Below are 22,728 nucleotides of genomic sequence, written 5' to 3'. Positions count from 1 at the left end.
GGTAAAAGTTCTGAAATTTTCTCTAATATCACGTATAATGTTGAGTTTAGAACACAAAATACTGTTTTCTGCTACAGTAACTTCATTAGGTACTAGAACTTTTATTAATGATTTTTAAAAACCTACCTCAATTGGACCTACAATGTTTAAATTCATGCTCACATTTCAATATCATAACTAAGCTTAAATGTCTGCCTGTACCATCCTAAGAAAGGGACTTTTCTTACCTGAAAGCAGATCTTTTCTTCTCTAAAGAGGGGCAGGACCTTAGGATAAAATATAATTCAATTTCATGTGTTCTATTAAAATTCTCCAGCACAAACTCTTTGGTTCCATACAACAAGAACAAAGTTAATATGAAGTATATTTCCCTAACTTTCTATAATTTGGATGCTGTAATTCTGCTTGAAATTTGGTCCTTAAAATTACGAATGATTACCAAACATTTTTTAAACCTTTATTTTTTTAAAATATTTTATTTATTTATTCATGAGAGACACAGAGATAGAGAGGCAGAGACACAGGCAGAGGGAGAAGCAGGCCCCATGCAGGGACCCTGATGTGGGACTGGATCCCGGAACTCCAGGATCACGCCCCGGGCCGAAGGCAGCGCTAAACCATTGAGCCACCAGGGCTGCCCTTTTTAAACTTTTAATTCCATGCCATTTATTTATTTTTTTAAGACTTAACTTTTTTTTAAAAATTGAAGTACTGTTGACACATATTACATTTGTTTCAGGTGTACATTAATCCATCCCTTTTAGAGATATCTCTCATCAGATATTAACAAGAATCTCTAAACTGACAGTTTCACTTCATGTACAAAATATCAATAATTAAATCACCATGCCTTGACCTGACATCTCACCTTTGAAATTCTGACTGCAGAAGGAGCTCCAGGAAAACCGGGAATACAAGTTTTAAATTCACTGATTTTGCTGAAAGGGCCTATTCCACAACCATTGATGGCAGCAACCCTGAATCTGTATCCTGTGCCTGGAACAAGGTCTTGTTTCTTAAGTAAACTGTAGTCAGGTACGTCTGCATTTCCTATCTAAAATGTAATATATGCAAAAGTCAAAAGGTGCAATTAATCATTTTTTCATTAAACAAGAAAACTTTAAAAGAATGAATTTTGTTTTAAGGTTCTAAATCACTTTTATATCCATTTTTTACACATGGAATAATCCTTCCAATCCAAAAGCAACTAAGCCCATAAACTGGTGATTCTTACCCAGAGGAAAAAGTGCTCTTTCCAGTTAAAAACCACTGATTATAAAGAGAAATGTAAGCGTATTCTGCACATGAGGAATATGAAGGTAGAAAAACACTGACAACCACTATAAACAAAGTAACAACTATCCATGTAAACTTAATTAGAGTACAGATCTCAGAAGAATTACTCTCAAATAGTCTAACCAGGAACAATGACAGAAAAGTGACTAGCATGTAGTACACAGCATTTTAAAAATTAATATTCAGTAAATGCCGAATAAATGTTAAATTACTGGACTGCATACTGTGGGTAGGAAGTTCATAACATTCACAACTTTCAAACAATGTTTACATGTTCTCCCTAACTCTCACTGTACCACCATGAGACTGGTAGTGCTAATGCATCATTCCCATTTTTAAGGGAGCTATATCATTTTTATTTTATAGATGAGGTAACTGAGTCTCAGAGAGGTTAAATAGGTGACTTGTCCAAAGTCACATTGTTGAGCACAGGAACTAATAATTCAAACCAAAGTTTACTGGTTTTAAATTTAATGCTCTGTTTTTCTTTTGGGGAAAAACAGGTAGTTATTAGTCCTTAGATATGTTATTTCCTTATATGTGAAATTAAACTACAGCCAGAAATTTCATTAGGTATAATACTAATGAATTATTTACCAGGATTTCTATTTTTGTCAAGAATTGGAAGAATTCTGTATGAAAAAGATATCAAAAGTAATACTGGAGAAACTAAAATGTAACGACAAATGGTAAGTTCTTCATTTGTCCAGGTCTAAGCAATTCACTCTCTGAAATACCCGATGCCAAAAAGAAATTAGTTCAAAGTGCTTTGGAGCTGTCACCTCTTTCATAATTCTAAGGGTTAATGTCTCTTTTATATATGTGAGTTCTTCTTTAAGGGGTTTCAGAATTAAGAGAAATTAGATTGTATTCAATAACATACAAGGGCTTTTACATTTTTTAAAAAATTCTCAGTAAAGGGATGCCTGGGTAGCTCAGTTTATGGTTAAGCGTCCAACTCTTGATTTCTACTCAGGTCATAACATCAGATCTCAGGGTCTTCAGATAGAGGCTCCACGTTCAGTGGGGAGTCCGCTTCTCTCCCTCTGCTCTTCCCCTGATGTGCACACTTGCACACATGCTCTTTCTCTCTCTAAAATAAATCGTTTTTTTAAAAAAATTTCTTAGTAAGAAAAAAAATGCCCCATCCTCTAAACACACCAGGTTACAAAATTAGAGATATTTTTGAAAATCCTTATCTATACTGGCTAGACCATATAATTTATGACTCAGAATCCAGCCCAGTGATTGTATAAGGTTTTTTAAGTGACCTGCTTATGATATGCATAAGAAGTGCCTTAAAAAGGAATACAAGATAATGAGGCATATAAAATTCTCAATTATAGATTGTAAACAGATCCCAATTTCATGCATTCAAGCGATTTGAATCAGGGTTATAAAAAAAGATCTAATTCGTGAAACTTATAACCCACAGCGTGGGAAATATATCAATAGCTACCTTTGAGATGCTTTGCTTTCCTTTTGGCAGCAAATAAAACTGGCTCACCAAAGCTGTATTATTTTTAAAAATTCCTACATCACACCACTGTCGTTCTCCTGCTTTCATTGTGGCCACTGGATTTGAAGGAGTCTCCTTCTAATTTCAGAGAAAGAAAAATTTGTCAGGACTCTTATTGTGCATATAAGACACTTCAAGATTTAATAAATCCATGCAGTGATTTACAAGTAGGTATATGGGTAAACACCACAACATTAATAGCTCATAAGTAAATAAACTCTTAACAGATTAGGTCAACTGACAGTGAAACAGGGATGCCAATTCAAACACAGGGAGTGACAGGCATTCTCCAAGTCAGTAGCTCTGTACTATCAACCTAGCTGGAGTTAGCATGCTTTCCAATCAGTGATATGTTAAAATGCCAGCTGTTTTATAGAACATTGTCATTTCAGAGACTCTCTCAGAAAATGTAATCCCTTTAGTGTGACATTATACCTTGCTCCAGAAGGAGCAAATAAGGAAAAATTCATTCCAAGCTGGCTTATTTCTAGATTCAAAAACAACTAGCAGAAATTCAGTGATCTTTGCACTTGAAATACCTGGGATTCTCCAAACCTAAAAGGAGAAAAAATGTTCAAAACTAAAATGCAATTTGAATATACTTTAGTATATACTAAAGAGGAGCAGATTAAACAGTTTTACATTTTTTACCTTGCTTTAAAACAAATAAACTTCCTCTACCTTAAGCTACTTTTAGTGATAAGTAAATACTTATCCCTGGAACTAACCTTTTTAAGCCATCTTCTTTATAAATGAGACACTGTTTCCAGAAGCTCAAAACAAATGTGCACTTCAGTTATTTATTTCTGTCTTAAATATATAATAGCAGAGGTACATGCTTATAATTCACATTATTTGTTATTTAAGCTATCACACATGACAAAGTGGGCTAACTAGAAAAGTCTTTTAAGGTTTTTTTTTTTTAAAGGAATATCTTTAAACTTTTCATTTTTAAAGTTGTAAAAACTCTCTTCAACAATTTTTATAAAACAACTGGCTCCAACTGAAATAACAAATACCATTCTGGCTGATGTGTTGCAAAATAGATTTAGGAGAAAAAAGTTCCCTTTAATAATTCCTCCCTGAGGAGAGTCTAAGAACACTAGGACTTAACATTCTGGAAAGATGAATGCTGAAGAAGGTAAATATATGATCAAAATCCATAAAATAATGATTGAAAGAAAATTAAAACTACAGACAATTCCTGAAGATTCTAAGAGGTAAATTTTTTTACTATTTATTTCTTTAACTTTTTTATTGGAGTTCAATTTGCCAACATATAGCATAACACCCAGTGCTCATCCCACCAGGTGCCCCCCTCACTGCCCATCACCAAGTCACCCCAACCCCCCACCCACCTCTCTTTCCACTACCCCTTGTTCATTTTCCAGAGTTAGGTGTCTCTAAGAGGTAAGTATTAAGTCAAATAAAAACTCTTACTCATAGCAATAAAGTTGAAATGACTGATAATTTTAAAATAAATTAAAAAGTATATATACACATATGTATGACCCTTATATTTACCTCACTATAACAATTGTGGTATATTTGTGAGGTATATACCGAGCATTTTAAATTTGGTGCCATGCAGACCAATTTTGGCCTTTCATAAAACAACCCGAAGTCAGAGATTATTGGGCTACCCTGTAGGTATATCTAACCCCATACTGCAATATTCTACTGTTCTCCTAATAAATAGCTAGCAATAGGGTCATTAGAGTTTTATATTCTGTAACGTGTCCTTTTACTCATTAACGTAATTTGTGTATATACATATATATGTACACACACACACACAGACATGTGTTTCTGATTATGAAAGAGCGCATTTAACTATACAAAAATACTGAAGGTCTAGAGAGGAAAGTAAAACTTATCTGTGGCCACACAGCCTGCAGAGAGTTATCTGGTATTGTAGTGTGAATTATGTGTGGACTCACATGAGAGTGAGAATGTATGTATCGGGACGCCCGGGTGGCTCAGTGGTTGAGCGTCTGCCTTGGGCTCAGGACGTGATCCTGGGGTCCTGGGATTGAGTCCCACATCGGGCTTTCTGCAGGGAGCCTGCTTCTCCCTCTGCCTGTGTCTCTGCCTCTCTCTCTCTGTCTCTCATGAATAAATAAAATCTTAAAAAAAAAAAAGAGAATGTATCACGTGTATTTTTTAATAAAATTGGGACCACAGTGTATATATATGTGTGTATGTGTATAATTTTTTATGCACCTTTTTTCACTTAACATTATATTGTAAACATTTCCCTATTCAAGCCTTCATTTCTCAATCTCTGGCAAGTCATTACTAGAGGACACCAAAGAATCTTTTCATGAATTCATGCTGAAGTTGCTCAGAATTCCACCTGTAAACACATATGATCTTCAGGTCATATACTTACAGAAAATGGCATCGCTGTAGCATGTGCTTCTACACGGCTGATCTTAGTTGCAGGCAGCGCACATGTTTCATCAACTAAAAACCAAACAATTCATCATGTAAGACTTATGTAATCACTTACCAAACAGACACATTAAAATATAATTTATAAACATACAAAAAATAGCCAGAAGGAGAAAGGCACAATAATTAGATATGAACCCTCTAACTCGAACTAATCTACAAAGTTCATTTCTCAAGGGTTTGATGACTAGCTAGAACTGCAGAGAACGTTTACCAAAGATGAAACACAAGTCCTACTCAAAAGAATGAAATGAGAATTTACAAAAACAGAAATCAAGCTGGGAGAATTGTTACTCCATAGTCTAAAGAATGAATCTTTTCTATGGGGAAAAAAATTTGCTGAATATATTCATGGTAGGAGAATACATTCTGAATGTATTTCAGTGTGTGCTGATTTAAATATTTTGTGGAAGGTGGCAGAGTATATTACAGAATAATTTTAATTAAGTGTTTTATCTGTTTATATATAATTCAATCCAAGATGAAATGCAATCCCCATCCAAACAAATAAGCCTGATGAATTTATATACAAAAATGGTTCAAAATACAGTATGCGAAATACATTTCAAACCTTCAGATTTGGTACTGAATGTTGTTAGTGAAGTTTCATCTTTAACAACTGCCCCATTTGTACTGGATGATTCAGTTTTAATGGTCTGCTGGGTTACCATAGTTTGTGCGCTGGAAACAGAACTGGATACAGAAGTTTCAGGGACTACTGTTCTTAAGTCCAGGCAACTACTTAGAACACCTATATATGCTGAAGTATGAGGACCTAAAATTAAAGTGAAAAGATCAATTATTAACATAATGCCTGCAATAAATGTGCCATCTTATGGTTCTTGTCATACAATTCTTCGTATTTTCAATTTTAAAATTATAAACATGAGTACCACTAATGTCATTCGCATGAATTAACCACCAGCCATAAAATGTTTAGAAAAATAAAGTGCACTACTACATAGATAACAGATGTCCAATTTCTCAGCTCTTTTGTCCACTCTAAACACTGAATCATTGCTCTCGGACTTTCCCTAAATCGTAGATCAAATGTTTTACTTACCATTTTAGGGAAAAATATAGAAGTCACATGTCTGTGATTATGCCCAACCTTTCTGTCTTTTCTTCCATCTCAGAGGATGAACTGACCTCTCTGTTGAGAAAGGATAATCTATCCTCCTGTGCTCTTGGTCTCATTTCTTCCCCATATTTTGGGACCCTCTTTCATCAATCAGTCCTCTCTCTCAGGGTTTCCAGATTCTTTTTCATTAGTAGTTTTTGGCCCTCAATCCATAAACATTATCAAGTCTCTCAAGCAAACAAACACGCAACTTCTTTGACTCCACAAATCTCCCATTACCTTTGCCCCTCGCTGATTCCCTTCAGAGCAGTCTCTACTTCCTTGGCCTCCTCAAACTTGGTCTCTAACCCACTAGGTTAATGAAACGGCTCTGGCAAATGTCAATGGTTTCTAGGGGATGCCTTTTGATTTCTATTTACTTGACCTTTTTTGCAATGTAAACAATGCTGACCACATACTCCTTTTTGAAGCTGTTTCTTTCTATGACTTATAATTACTCATTCCACAATACTGAAGATTTACTATTTACAGATACTGTACTTGTCTCTACAATGCTGAAACAAAGCCGGCATGGTTAATACCTCATCAACTTATAATGATGTGGTAGAGACAGACATGCAAACACAATAAATATATAGTCACAATCTGTGATGCCTGTAAGAAACAGGACACCAATCTCTGGTTCTTTTCCTGACCTCCTAGCAACCCCTTTTCAATCTCTTTGGCTGGTTTCTTCTCTTCAAATGACTCTTTAAATGCAGGTATTCCCAAGCCCTCTCTTATCTTCATTGACACATTTTCCTTTGCTTTAACTACCATTCACAAATCATACATCTCTCAAATACATATGTCCTGGGCATTGTGCCAGGCACTAGGAATCTCACAGTGAACAAGTCAGACAAGGTCCCTGCTCTTGTGGAGCTTATATTTTAGATACTCTTAACTTTTTTTTTTTTTTAAGATTTTATTTATTTACTCATGAGAGACACAGAGAGAAACAGAGACGTAGGCAGAGGGAGAAGCTGGCTCCCTGCAAGGAACCCAATCCAGGACTCGATCCCAGGACTCCAGGATCATACCCTGAGCCAAAGGCAGACTCTCAACCACTGAGCCACCCAGGTGCCTTTAACTTCTAAGTTGTACTTCCAGCCAAAACTACCTAGAGTCTACACCTAAGTATCCAACTGCCTATTAGAAATCTTTACCAATATGTTCTTCAAGTGCCTCAAAAACACTAAGTTCAAAGTTGAACTTACCTTTCCCCCACGTCTGTTCTTGCTCTTACATTTCATCTTGATAAAGAGTACCGTCATCCACTGGACTTCCAACCCCAAAACTGGGAGTCATGGTCAACTCATTTTTATTTCACACATCCAACTAGTTTCCAAGGCTAATAAGAGATGCTAGGTTCTAAAAGCCTGAGAAATAATATATTCTCTCCTCTCCATCCTACCCACTGCTTTAGTCTCTGTGTCTCTTACAGTCCTAAAAGAACACTTTAACAGGTCCCCCAATCATTTCCTACTATAGTTCTTCTGATAGTGAGGCCAGAGTTTCTTTCTAAACAACTACTCATGTCACTCTCCTACTTTGGAAACATATAGCTTTTCAAACTACAGAGAAAAAGTCCAATCTCCTGTTAACCTGAGATTGGGTAGCCATTCTTTCACATATTTGAATGTCTTTGATCTGCCAGATACTATCACTGTACAACCACTCTAGTTTTCACATTTGCTTAGTACTAATTTTATCCAAACTGCTTTCCGACCTAGGATTTAGAGTACATTAAGATTCTGAAATCTCAAAGCTCCTTTTGTTTTTAAGAGTATAAACTTCTTTATAAGACAGACATAAAAAAATCAATATAAGAAGTAGGTGGAGTGGCTCAGTCAGTTAAGCATCTGCCTTCGTCTCAAGTCACGATCTAGGGATCATGGGATCAAGCCCTGTATTGGGCTCCCCACTCAGCAGGAAGTCTGCTTCTCCCCTGTTCCTGCCACTCCTGTTGCTTATACTCTCTCTCTGTTTGAAGGAAGAAAGGGAGGGAAGAAGGAAGATAAGTGGAGGCCTAGGACCAGGCTTTTATAATTTTGACCAAATGATTCTATCAGAAAATCAAGAAAACAACACTTCTCCTTTTCTACATATAATGAAATGAGGAAAAATATTCACGTGAAATAATATTCATCATGTTAAGTTTCCATCATTGAAGAGGATTTAGATTTATATCAGCTGTCAAGATTTTATCAAATTAAAAATACAATCAGGGGCGCCTGGGTGGCTCAGTCAGTTGAGCTTCTGCCTTCAGCTCAGGTCATGATCCCAGAGTCCTGGGATCAAGCCTTGTGTCGGGCTCCTGGCTCAGCAGAGAGCCTGCTTCTCCTTCTCCCTCTGTTATTCCCCCTGCTTGTGCTCTCTCTCTCTGTCAAATAAATAAATAAATAGAATCTTTAAAAAAGAATACAAACACATGTTTCTATGTCACAGATATATCTATCACAATGAGATTTATAAAATTTATATAAATTTTTATATAAATTTCATATATTAAAATCAGGCATAATGCTTAATGTATCTCAAATGGCATGAGGATACTCAAATGAACTCATTTTAAACATAGGGTTCACTGAATTACAAGCTGTCCCATGAATGTAACCAACAGTTCTTATAAATGAACTATCTTTCTGAGAATAATCCAGTTACTTGCGAAACAAATATTTACTAAGTGGCTACTATTAACCAGACATGGATCTGGGTGCTAAGGAAATAAAGATGAACAAGAAAATCCCTGCCCAATGATTTCAGATAGTTCTAAGTGCTAAGAAAATACAGTAATTGGAGAGGGACAATGAACACACTGGCCAACTTCAAATGTCATACAAGAGCTTGCCTCGCCTGAATTCCATAGCTCATTAACTAAGCGTTTCTATTCAGGTTAAGTGGTTCCTTAGTACCCTGACATCATTCTAACGAGGGTCAATACAGTAGGTTTATTATTATTTTGAAAATGGATCAAAACCATGTAACATTTATTTTTCCAAAGACTAAAATTCCCTATTATTATAAAAAGCTTTAGCTTTATTTAAAACACCATCCTTATACCTTCATTTTTCCTTAGCACATCCACGACACAACTATTATGATTAGAAGCATTAGCTGCCAAAGATGAATGCAAAGTGGCATTAGAATCACTTGATGCTTTGAGATCTGGTCTGTTTTTCACAGAAGTTCCTTTCAGAGCTGTGTGTTCAGTTTTTGCACTGTTATCACTGACCTATAAGAAATAAAATAGCTTACAGTAGCAAGCAATGTTCAATTAAATTGAAATACATGTAAAAAACCACGAAAATAATTTACAACTTAAATGCTTTTGAAAATAAATTTACCAAAATATAAAACAGTTTAAATTATACTCTTAAAAAAAAAAAAAAAAAAGGGATCCCTGGGTGGCGCAGCGGTTTGGCGCCTGCCTGCCTTTGGCCCAAGGCGCGATCCTGGAGACCCAGGATCGAATCCCACATCAGGCTCCCGGTGCATGGAGCCTGCTTCTCCCTCTGCCTGTGTCTCTGCCTCTCTCTCTCTCTCTCTCTGTGACTATCATAAATAAATAAAAATTAAAAAAAAAATTATACTCTTAGTTTGTATAGGGCTATTCTTTAAATTTTACAATAGTTTAAGAGAACAATTTCTTCACTTAATCTCTATTCTCAAAAGACCAGTTCTGAAGGGGAATGAGAGGGTATATTTTGAGAAAAAACAAAAACAAACAAACAAAAAAAACCACGACATTTTTAGAAGTGGTAGTTAATATTCAAGTAAATATGTATGTAACAAAGGAGACAACACCAAAGCTAACAAGCTTAACATTTTTGTCAAATTTTCTTAACAAGGTCAATATGGGTATTAAAGATCTGATGACTCCTAAAAATAAAATCTCAGTTCAAGCAAATGAACTATTCTGTATGACTGAGTTTTCCAAAGAGAGATTACTATTTAATACATACACATACCAATATTCTTTAACATTAAACATTTTAGATAGGAGACTTCTAACTCTGTTTCTGTCTTCTTATATACACTATAATGAATACATTTAAACTTTTTGATAATTCAAGTTATCAGTGTGAATATCAGTTACTATATAGCAATATTTAGGGTTCTACTGAGCCATAAAAGTGATCTGGCTTCATTCAAAAACCCCAATATGTGGCCCCCTTTTTACTTACCTGTTTTTTGTTACTTTTTTATCTCTCTCTATCTTAATTATCAATTAGAACTCTAGAGTCAGTTATAACTTCTTATGGCCTTAAAGATACTTGTCCATAACAGGCATATTCAGAACACATGCACTTATACCTATCATTTTCCTTGAAAAGAATCTACTGTATATTTAAATAGCAGTTTGCCATATAAAACCAGTGTAAATTTTAGGAAGCTTGTTCATTAGTCTCTACAAATACCTATTGTGAAGCACTTCATAAACAAAAAATAACCTCACGAACATCAATGCTCAACTTAGCAACTCATTCTTTGGTCAACAAAGTACATAGTAAAGGAATATATTTCACATTCCATATTTCAATGGATATGGAAAATTTTAAATGTGTATGATATTTACAAACGTCAAAATACAGATTTCAAGATACTGTAAGTATAAACTATAATGGATTAGCCTCTGATGCTGTGTAATGAGGGTTGACTTTAATCTCTTGGTTAGGGGTTCTTAATGTAGGCTACTGTCATAGTGATCTATGGAGTGTTCCTTAAAACCAGAGTTACCTGGGCATCATCCTAAAGATTCTGCTTCACTAAATCTGGGGAAAGGCTTAGGATTCTGTGTGTTTGTTTTTTAATCTCAGAGGTGATTCTAACATGCAGACAGGGTTGAGAACCTCTGCCCTAGGGTAATATACTAAAAATATTAATAAAAATAGGGATTCTAACCATAAACATTCATTTGCCATCATAATTTTTTTTTTTAAACTTACACTGTTAGGAATGGTGCTATTACTGCCTTGTCTGTGAGGGTCCATTCTGACTCCTGTAGGGATAAGAAAGTTCAGACTGACACAATGCTCTAAATTAGCTTCAATAAAATATATTACAATTAAGGATTTCTAAAAAGTTATGCATTAAAGGTTAAAAAGTAGTATCTTTATCAAAGTTTATCTATTTTAATAGCTTGCTTAATAGTTGACTACAATCCTAAAAGTACACGTAAAATCAAATGTTTTTACTAAGTGCCTGTTACTATATAAAAACACTTTTGAAAAAATCTGAAATACTAATGAAAGCTAATTAAAACCATCTCCTGAAGTCAAGTAGTATGTCAAATTAAGAAAGTACATCAGAATGAACTGCAGAAAAAAACATTCCATCCTACATATCTATGCATTCTACCACATTATAATGGTAAGACAGGTAAGCTTCAGAGTTGAAATGCAACCTATTTGATTTTTTAAATTAGGCCATAATCACTGGTTTTCCTGCAGTAACTTTTCAAAAAAAGCATGAGCATGCATGCTTTAAGGTGAAATTATGTTACCTTGCATATTTGGTGCTGCTGAAGAATCTGATGATGCAGCTTGGTACGGCAAGTCTGTATTCAGCTGCAAAAGATAGCCCTCAACTGTAGGCACTTCATCCCATTTGACATGGAAAGAGTTGGTAGTGGCTTTGATCAGTTGTACTTGTGATGGTGCCGGTGGTTTCTCTAAAGAACAATATTGATATTAAACATTGGTGTTTCAAATGTATCAACAGTTTGCCTATATAGTTTGTGTGGGCCTGGAGCTTGGAAAATGTTAGCAATGAGTATTTCATCTGTCTACCAAGAGAGAAAATTTACTCAGATAAACATAGCTATCGTAGGTCAAATGAAAACAGTTTGGAGTTCTGATTCTATTTATTTATTTAATTCCTTATACAAATAGCTCTACAAACAAAACAATCTGGTTCCAAGCTATCTGAGTTATTAGAATCAGAAAGAAATGTTTAATCATAGCAGTGAGGGGGAGAAGGGAACCAAGTATTTTATAGTTAAAGCTACATTATTTTACCTTCTTTGTAAGTTTTTAATTTTATGAACCAATTTTCAGCCAATAGCATACATGTTAGAAATACTGTCAATGTTACCAAAGATAATTTGGACATGATATTTAGGAAAAACATAACTTCTTCAAGTTAATACACTTTTTTTTGTATATTTTTTTATTGGAGTTCAATTTGTCAACATATAGCATAACACCCAGTGCTCATCCCATCAAGTGCCCCCCTACACTCTTATCAAAACTTGTACTACCCCAAACAAATAATTACTTTGGTATTAAATATTACCAACATTTCCAAAATTCCAAAACAAATACCAATCATAGACTTTTAGAACCGGGAAAAAGAAATTAACCTGAAATTATTTCTACAATATCCTTGTTGTCTTTTTGTTTACCTACCAACTCAGGGAACTCACAATTCCTAGAGGAGTACATTCCATCTTTAGACAGTTATATAAGAAAAGTAATTCTTCTAATGAGTTGATTATCTATAAGCTATAATGTAGCTTATAGAACTAGTCTATACCTTATCTTATAGAACTAGTCTAATACCTATCTCTGTATCTTTTAGAGAAGGGGTCAGCAAACTGGCTAGCTTATGGGCTGTTTTTGTAAATAAAGTTTTATTGAAACACAGCTGTGATCATTTGTTAATGTATTAGTTATGATTGCTTTCGTCTACAACAGCAGAATTGCATAGTTATGAAGACTATATGGTCTAGAAAGTCAAAAATACTACCTGGCTCTTTACAGAAAAAATTTGATGACTGTTTTAGAGGATAAGTAAACACAGTTCCTTCAACTATTCCCCATTTGAATTTCTCCATAATCCTATTCATAGTCCAGTTTATATTTCTTAAAGTAAGACAACCCATACAAGCAAACAAGAAGACAAGTCCAAGAGGTACACCACCCACATAACAGAATTTACATGAAGAGAAAATAGAGAAAACAGAAGAGTGCAAATCAATGCAATAAATTAAGAAAATTTCCAGAACTAAAGAACATGAGTTTCCAGATTGAAAGGACTCACTGAGTACTCAACACAATGGGTTAAAAATAGATGCACAAGGCACATCACCATGAAATTTAAGAATAGTGGGGACAAAAAAAAAAAAAAAATCCTGAAAGCTATCAAGGGTGAGAGGGAAGATCACATTTAAAAGGAATAAAAATTAGAAGTGGTTTGGGTTTCTTTTTTTTTTTTTAAGATTTTATTTATTTATTTATTCATGAGAGACTGAGAGAGAGAGAGAGAGAGAGAGAGAGAGAGAGAGAGGGAGAAGCAGGCTCCATGCAGGGAGCCTGATGCGGGACTTGATCCCGGGACTCCAGGATCACGCCCTGAGCCAATGGCAGGCGCTAAACCACTGAGCCACCCAGGGATCCCCGTGGTTTGGGTTTCTTAACAAAAAAATGGAAGCTTGAATACAGTTTAACAATGCTTTCAAAATCCTGAAGGGTTATGACTTCCAAAGTAGAATTCTATTTCTATGCAAATGGCCAATTAAGTGTAAGAAAGACGGAACATATTTCCAGACAATGTGAAATCTCAAAATAAATTTATCACCTATGCACCCTTTTCCTGGGATGTGTTCCACAAGAAATGAAACAGTAAACTAAGGACGGGAAAAATATGGGATCCAGGAAACAGGGAATCCGGCACAGGTGAGAGGCAAAAGATATCGCCAGGAAGATGATGAAGGGAGACTCCAAGATGATAGCTGGGCTTGATTTGTGGAGGACAACCATCCCAGATTGGAGCAGGAGAAATTTCTTCAAGACGATGAAATCTGATAGAATATCTGATGCATCTAACCATAATGAGAGAAGATTTAAACAAATAACACAGTATGGATTGAATTAGTGGTAGATACATACAAGTCTATAATAAACAAAAGTGACAATTATGAATCCATGGTAAATAAAAAGTTATACAAGAAAAGTTTCACAAAATTCTACATGGCTCACCTGTGAACAGTGTTTATATGGTCATAAGGTAAACAATGAATACTCATCTAACAAAATTATGGTATAACCATATTGAGAGAATGGGGGTAGGAGAGGTGTATAGGAGAGAGGTGAGGAATGGTGGAAAGAAGAGATAAATCCTTAATTTCCATAGTAAAAAGTGAGCATTTTATGCCTAAACTGAAAAAAATCAAGATAACAATATATGCATGTTATATGGAAAGATGGAAGTAAATACCAAAATAATTGTTTAATGGAGTTGAAAGTAGATGCTTGTGAAGCAAGGAAAATGAGAGGAAGGTGGGAGCAAAGGACTGCTATTTTTCAAAAAAAGCCTTATGGAATTAATCACTCTTTTAAATGTTATCAAATATACAAAGATTAAATAAAGTGGAAAAAAAAAAAGCAAGATGAAGAGCCTTCATTTCTCCAATCCCCAAAATTAATGCTAATTTACCGAGAAGCAAAATCTAAATTTTGACCTTATGATTGTGGCCATGATTACTTTTAGATAGATATTCATGTCTAAAGAAAAGGTTTATGGAAAAACTGGCCAGTCTATAATTTTTAACCTTTTAAAAGTTACAGATCCCTTAGACAATCTGCTGAAAGTGATGTATTCTCTGCCAAGAAAAATTTATACACACACATTTTTCTTTCAATCTCAGAGACTGAAATTTATCCTTGGAGTTCAGGAAATAACTCTCAATTTCAAAGATGCATCAGTAAGGTGGATTTTCTAGATTTCTTTCCTGCTTGCTAGTATGTGCTTCTTCCATAGAAGATATTTTAGTCTCTAACTTAGTTGTTCCATTTATTACTTTTTAAATTAATTTTAAAATTAAACTGTTTTTACATTACCAAAGCAATACATGCTCCTGTAGGAAATACAGATTAAAGAAAAACCTTTCAGAAAATGTTTAATCTAACCTTTTATTTTATTATTATTTTTTTTTATCTCACCTTTTAGATAAAACTTTGGTACACAATGTATCCTTCCAGATTTTTCTGTTTATACCCTTAAAAAAAACCTGGACTCATAAGTATGTTTTATAATCTTCTCTTCTCATGTAACAACGCACATTACATCTCCAGATTTGATTTCTCTACTGGTCTCCAGATTTCTTTATTCATCGACTATGTTTTTGATCTCCTTATTTCAAAATTAGCATAGTCTAAATGGAACTCTTTTCTCCACAAACTGGTTTTCTCCTCAGTCTTCCCCATCTCAGTAAATGGAAATACCACCAAATTACTCAAGCTAAAAACTTCATCCTCCATTCTTCTCTTTGTACCATATGTCACACCCAATTCATCAGTTGGTTCTTTCAAGAACTCCAAAACATATTCTGAATTTATCCACTTCTACCCATCTCCACTGGCACTGCTGTAGTCTAAGACTTCTCTGCCTCCTGTGAAAGTCTCCTAACTGGTCTCCCTGTGTGCACTCTTGCCCACCTTCAATTTATTTTCCACACAACTGCAGTGGCCATTCCAAAATGTACATCAGATCACAACACATGTCTCCTTCAAACTAATAAATAAACTATCTTTGTACTTCATAACCTAAACTCTACCACAATGTTCAAGGCCTTACATGATCTGTCCTGTGGTCACTTCTCTAACCTCCATTCCTATGTTCTCCTTTTTCAGTCAGCTCAAATCTGTTCCCAAATGTGCCATATATTCCTAACGCAGGGCCCTGTACTTGCTGTTGACTCTTCCTACAGTGTTTCTCTCCCAGCTTTTTTTTTTTTTTTTAATTTTTATTTATTTATGATAGTCACACAGAGAGAAAGAGAGGCAGAGACATAGGCAGAGGGAGAAGCAGGCTCCATGCACCGGGAGCCCGACGTGGGATTCGATCCTGGGTCTCCAGGATCGCGCCCTGGGCCAAAGGCAGGCGCTAAACCACTGTGCCACCCAGGGATCCCTCTCTCCCAGCTTTTTCCATGGATAGCGTCTTCTCTCCATTTGGATTATAACCCAAATGCCATATCATATATACCTACTCTGAAGTTAACCTCTTTTCTCCATTCCAGTACTTCCCATCACTATCTCACTGTTCTATCTTACTATCTTCCCATGCTTACCAGAAACGGAACTTATTTTATTAATTTGTCTGATTAGTGCCTGTCATCCTGCTGCCCACATTCTAAGAATATACATTCTTAACATCAGGGACATTATCAGTCTCTCATTGCTGTAGCATTTCACATCTCAGCATGTAAAACAATTTAGAACAATTCCTGATAGGTGTCAATCAGTAAATATTTCCTGAAAAATGGATAAGTTCTGTATTTAAAATTCTTTCATGTTCTAACACTTTTACAGAAATCCTTTTAGGGTCACCCAGGGAGCTCATTGGTTGAGGATCTGACTCTTGATTTTGGCTGTGGTTGTGATCACAGGATCGTGGGATTGAGCCCTATCTTGGGGCTCAACCACCCAGCCAGGAGTCTGCTTCGGATTCTCTCTCTCCCTCTCTCTACCCCACCCCATGCTCTCTCATGCTCTTTAAAAATAAATCCTTTAAAGAAAGATTTTATTTATTTATTTAGAGAGAGAGAATGCATGAGAGGGGTGAGGGGCAGAGGGAGAAGCAGACTCCCCACTGAGCAGGGAGTCTGTCGTAGGGTTTGATCCCGGGACTCTGGGATTATGACCCAAGCAGAAGGCAGACTCCTAACCAACTGAGCTACCCAGGCACCCCTAACTAAATCTATCTTAAAAATCTTTTTATTTTGGAGTACTTTTAGATTTACAGAAAAAAAAATGCAGAGTTCCCATATACTCTTTAGTTTCCTCTAATGTTAACACATTTGTCAAAATTAAGAAATTAACACTGGAGTAATACTATTAACTACAGACTACTCATATTTCACCAGTTTTCTAATTAATGTGGGGTTTTTTTGGTTCCAATCCAATCTAGGGTACCACCCTGCATTTAGTCATTATGTCTCCTTCATCTCCTCTGATTTGTGACTATTTCTCACTCTCCTTATGTTTCATCACTTTTAAATTTTTGAAAAGTACGGTTCACATACTCTGTAGAATGTCTAGGATGTTCCTCAATTTGGGTGTGTTGGTATGTTCTCACAGTGAGAGTAAGGTTATGGGTTTTGGGGTAACACAGAAGTGAAGTTTCTTCTCCTCACATGATATTAGAGGCAGGGGTAAATGATTCAAAGTGACTATCACCAGTGATATTAACACTGATTACTCGAAGATGGTGTTTTCCAGGTCTTTCCACTGTTAAGTTACTATTGGTCCCTTTTCATCTTCTGTGCTTTGGGAGAGAGTCACTAAATCCTGTCCTTTACACTCAAGGACAGGAAAATTAAGAAACTCTCCTGGGGAGGAAAAAAAAGAAATTCTCCTGGAGTGGGAAGTATCTACATATAATATTTCTTCCATTCATTTTTAATTATGGAAGAGAGACGCAGCGGCATTTACACTAAATCTCAAGAGACATGTAGTGCTCAAGTATTTATTTACCTGAAGGAAAAATTTTATTTATTGAATACTCTTACCTACCAGTATCAAGATACCAAAGATCCTTGCAGCAAACTTGACTATTCAGTGCTTTTTTGTAGCCATCTCTTCCACTCCAAAAATACAATCGAGTGCCAATTGCAACAGCACAGTGTCCAGCTCTTGGTCTTGGTCTTGAATTTTTTTTATCTTCCTGAGAATCTGATACCAGGGTGGTCCACTCTGCTGTATCTATAAGATAGAAATATCCATGACTACTCTATTGTTCTTAAACAATAAAGTAACAAAAATGATTTTATTAATAAATTTTATTTCAGTAAGTAACTCTTAAAATACTCACCAAGATTTAGGTAAGAAAATGAACTAGTACATCTCCACTCACAATCATGAGGTGAAGTCTCAATATTCTCCCCCTTATGTGGAACCCATCCACCAAAAATGTACATCCTGAACAACAAAAAGAGAGAACATAAAGTGGTTGATTTTTTTACTAAAGCTTTAATTTTTTTAAGATTTAAAATACTAACAATAGACTTAAATTTCTTATTTGTTGACTCAAAGCTTCAGGACTACTCACTTATCATGATCAAGATAATGGGAATAAGATAATGAATAAAGAGGTCTCCTCTGAAGAGTATACAATTTCATGAAGCAATACAGAATCAAATTATTTCTCTCCAGCAAGTTAAAATGGGGAATATTTCACTTATTTTGAAAATCATTATGTATAATATACTCAGTGTACCTCAGTCAGAAAGACAGTCAAATGATCTATGACACCTAAAATCAAATTTGGAGTTGTATGCATACAGTACCCAAAGAGGATTAAGTCTCTTATAACTTTGGTCACTGATATTACTCAAATAAAATACTTTAAACTATGTCCCTCAGGGCCCTAAGGGTTCTTGAGACATGCCTAATGGCTGCTAAAGGAGAAAGGTTCATCAGGTAGAGTTTAGGGCCCATGTGACCTTATGCCAACAAGAGAAGCTCTATTTTCTTTCTATTTAACATATTAGAGTTCCAATGGAAAAACTACATTTTATAAAAGGGTTCTGATATTCTAAAAACTGTATCTTAAAAAAAAATAAAATAAAAAATGTATCTTACTAAGATTTTTTTATGGCTATTTTTTTAAACAAAGTAGAGTATTCCTTTTTTTTTCCCCCAAAGACTTATTTATTTGAGAAATAAAGAGAAAGGGACCAAAAACATGGAGAGGGAGAAGCAGACTCCCTGCTAAGTGGGGAGGCCAATCCGAGGCTTGATCCCAGGACCCTGGGATCATGACCTGAACTGAAGGCAGATACTTAACTGAATGAGCCACCCAGGCGCCCTATTCTTTTTTTTGTTTTTATTTTATTTTATTTTTTATTACTTTTTAAAAAACATTTTATTTATTTATGACAGACAGAGAGAGAAGCAGGCTCCATACAGGGAGTCCGACGTGGGACTCGATCCCTGGTCTCCAGGATCCGGCCCCGGGGTGAAGGCGGCGCTAAACCGCTGAGCCACCGGGGCTGCCCCTCTTTTTTTGTTTTTAAAGGTTTTATTTTTTTTTTTTATTCACAAGAGACAGAGAGAGACACAGAGAGAGGGAGGGAGAGAGAGAGAGGGGGGGGGGGGCAGAGACAGGCAGAGGGAGAAGCAGGCTCCATGCAGGGAGCCTGACGTGGGACTCAATTCTGGGTCTCCAGGATCAGGCCCTGGGCTGAAGGCGGCGCTAAACCGCTGAGCCACCCAGGCTGCCCAGGCACCCTATTCTTAAAAAAGAACTAATGAGGCTCTAGTTGTTTCCTAAAACATTACTTATAAGAAAAAGTCCCTACACAAGGAAAATATCTAATTAAATTCTATTTACACAATAATGCACAAATAGGGAACTTGTTTTTTTTTTTGTTTTGTTTTGTTTTTGTTTGTTTGTTTGTTTGTTTGTTTGTTTTTAATAGGGAACTTGTTGATGACAGTAACAGCTTTTATGGATTGCTCATTATGTACCAGACACCATTTGAAGCATTTCATATGTATGAATCCATTTAATCTTCAAGACAATCTTGTGGAATAGGTTTTATTATTATCTATATTTTATATTGAGGAAATTGAGGTGCAGACAGATTAAATTTCCTTGCCCCAGATCATACATGACAAGTACCAAAACTGGAGACTTGAATTCAGGCAATCTGGTTACAGAGTTTACATTCCAACCATAATGACATCCCAAGTTCAATCATTAAGCATACATACTGAGTACACATCTGAATACAAATCAAGCATTACCAAAAATAAGTAAAATGAAACACTGAGTTTGGTGTGTCAAACCTGGCAATGGAGGACAGATCACTGTTACAACACTTTGCCTCACACTTACTACCTACTCTGAGCAAGGCACTGTAAGAAATATACAGAAATATAAGAGGCAGCAGGATAAGAAATTGGCACAGTAAATATTTTAGCTTCTATAGGCTTACAATTTTAGCTTTAGTAAACACAATAAAATATTATTAAATTCAATAATCTATTGCTAAGAAATTGGTAGCACTGCTCTTTGTATCTTTCTTGAGTTGGTTTAAAAAAAAGTGGAAAACAAAAACCATACTTGTTTCCTATAACACTGGCTGTATGAAGGCTTCGTGGAAGTGGCACTGTCCCTTTAGTTTCTGGTTTTGACCAAGACATAGTTTCTAGAAGTAAAAATAAGTATATTAGCAATTTGGTTTAATAATAGCAATTTACCTCACCTTGAAGAATTTAAAAAAAAATAAAAAGGGACTTATCAAAAAGAAGCAAAAGTGTTTCAAAACCATTACATGAACTTCATCTTAAAATAAACATTTCCAGCTGACATAAATAGCCAATTATAGTAATCTATTTATATTTGAATGTTAGTATTTGTAATGGAGAAGTGTGTTTAGGGTGCCACCAACTTTGAATTATAACCAGACTAGGGATTTTAACATTTTAAGTAAGAACATACTGTGTAGAAGGTAGTCAAAAGTGAGACACACCTACCCTCCACTCACTCACTTCTAGGATCTCTTTAAAAAAAGCTAGCCATGTTTTTTTTATGGACCAGCCATAATGTTATTAATGCTACATTTCTTGGAGACAGAGTAACCATATAAATTTGATCATCCCCAAGAGGGACACTTTACAGAGTGATAATTGGTACTACTGAAAATTACACAGGACAATAAGCATAAATCAGGGCCATCTCAGGCAAACCATTACATATAGAGACCCTACTTATAAGGAGCACAGGAGAGTTACTGTCATAAGCCAAACATTCATTTGTTTAACTTCACTGATCAGCAACCATTTGCATCATATCTCTGTTGTTCCAGAGCTGGCCACAAGTGCCTTCTATAAATCTAAATGTAACTCAATAAACACTGCAATCAAAAATATTTTTCCATAGCAATTTTTATATTTGCCTTTATCAATCATAACCAATTCCTGAGCCTAAATCAAGGTAAGCTTACCTAAGTCAAGTTGCCATAGATCATCTAGGCGAGCACCACACATTCCACCAAAGACATACATTTTAGGACTTCCAGAATCTTTTTTGCAATATATGACAGCTGTGTGGGATTCTCTTGGAGAAGGCACAATCCCTTTAGTCACTGGAATGCTCCAACCCACAACACCAGAACCATGCTGTAGCTCCAACTCATAGAAATCATTCAAATATCTAGGATATCATGAAATAAATTAAAACATTAACATAATATATACCTTTTATATGATTTTTGTTTCTATTTATAAAGATCATATATGCTTATTGTGAAAAATTCATATAGTACAGAAAAGCATTGAGAGAGCAAAAACTCCATTCCTCATTCATTCAACACATATTTATCAAACACTACTCTTCTGGGGTGTCAGTAGTGAATAGAAGAGATTTTTAAAAACATTCCTGTCATCCTTTAACCAACACTCTTGTCTATTACAGCTGTGATAGTTTCAAAACATAGCTGCAAATTCTCTGACACTCTTCCCATCAGGAGGTAGGGTCTATGTGTCCAACCTCACTCTCCATTCTGGGCAAGCCTGTGACTGCTTCAACTAGAGTATGGTGAAATGACACTAGGTGACTTCCAAAGCTTGGTCACAGAAGGCAGCTTCACTCTAGACACTTGGTTTTGGGATCCTGAAGCACCACGTAAGTCCAACTCCCACAAAAATACCAAGTGGTGTTTATATGTGCAAGTGGAGTGGAAGTGTCATAGGATGACAGCCCCAGTTCAGTTCAGCCTTCAGTCATCTCAGTGGAGGCACCAGATGTGGGAGTGACCGTTCAAGCCTTTACATCTTAGGCCTAGCCATCACTGCTGTGTCCTGTCTGAATGCCTAATGCAGAGTCTCCGAACATAATAAATTGTTGTCATTTTGCATCACTAACTTTTGGGGGAGTTGACTACATGGTACTAGATAACTAGGACAATCACTATTGGCAATAATTGCTAAATATCCTTTGACCTCTCTCTCTCTTTCGACATCCACATATATATAAGTGAGACATATTACAAATGTCCCTTTGTAACTTTTTTCTTTTAAAACATTCACACTATAATGTAGCAAAGCTCTATGTAGCTTTTTTTTAAACTCTAGAAACTGGCATTAAATTTTTCATCCGTGGGGCAGCCCCGGTGGTGCAGTGGTTTAGCACCGCCTTCGGCCCAGGGAGTGAGTGATCCTGGAGACCCCGGATCGAGTCCCACATCGGGCTCCCTGCATGGAGCTTGCTTCTCCCTCTGCCTGTGTCTTTGTCTCTCTTTCTCTCTCTGTCTCATGAAAAATAAATAAAATTTAAAATTAAAAAAAATTTTTTTTCATCTGTGACATGGATGTTTCCAATGTTTTGA

At 35.8% G+C, this 22,728-nt stretch overlaps 1 protein-coding gene across 2 annotated transcripts in view; it reads right to left on the bottom strand.

Moving 5' to 3' along the window:
• Positions 1–22,728, bottom strand: part of HCFC2 (host cell factor C2) — a 37,718-nt gene that overhangs the window by 5,170 nt on the left and 9,820 nt on the right. For both annotated transcript variants that reach the window (XM_072773396.1, XM_072773395.1), the window contains exons 4-14: positions 21,346–21,554; positions 20,463–20,547; positions 18,207–18,313; positions 17,909–18,097; positions 11,896–12,063; positions 11,339–11,391; positions 9,453–9,624; positions 5,841–6,044; positions 5,208–5,281; positions 2,756–2,893; positions 869–1,054 (exon numbers count right to left, since the gene is read on the bottom strand). In XM_072773396.1, coding sequence (XP_072629497.1) covers positions 869–1,054; positions 2,756–2,893; positions 5,208–5,281; positions 5,841–6,044; positions 9,453–9,624; positions 11,339–11,391; positions 11,896–12,063; positions 17,909–18,097; positions 18,207–18,313; positions 20,463–20,547; positions 21,346–21,554 — 1,585 coding nt within the window. The remainder of the gene's footprint in view (positions 1–868; positions 1,055–2,755; positions 2,894–5,207; positions 5,282–5,840; positions 6,045–9,452; positions 9,625–11,338; positions 11,392–11,895; positions 12,064–17,908; positions 18,098–18,206; positions 18,314–20,462; positions 20,548–21,345; positions 21,555–22,728) is intronic.

The sequence above is a fragment of the Canis lupus genome, chromosome 13 (genome assembly GCF_048164855.1).
Source record: "Canis lupus baileyi chromosome 13, mCanLup2.hap1, whole genome shotgun sequence".
In the NCBI taxonomy this organism is placed as follows: Eukaryota; Metazoa; Chordata; class Mammalia; order Carnivora; family Canidae; genus Canis; species Canis lupus.
This window is presented reverse-complemented; position numbering and strand designations above follow the sequence as displayed.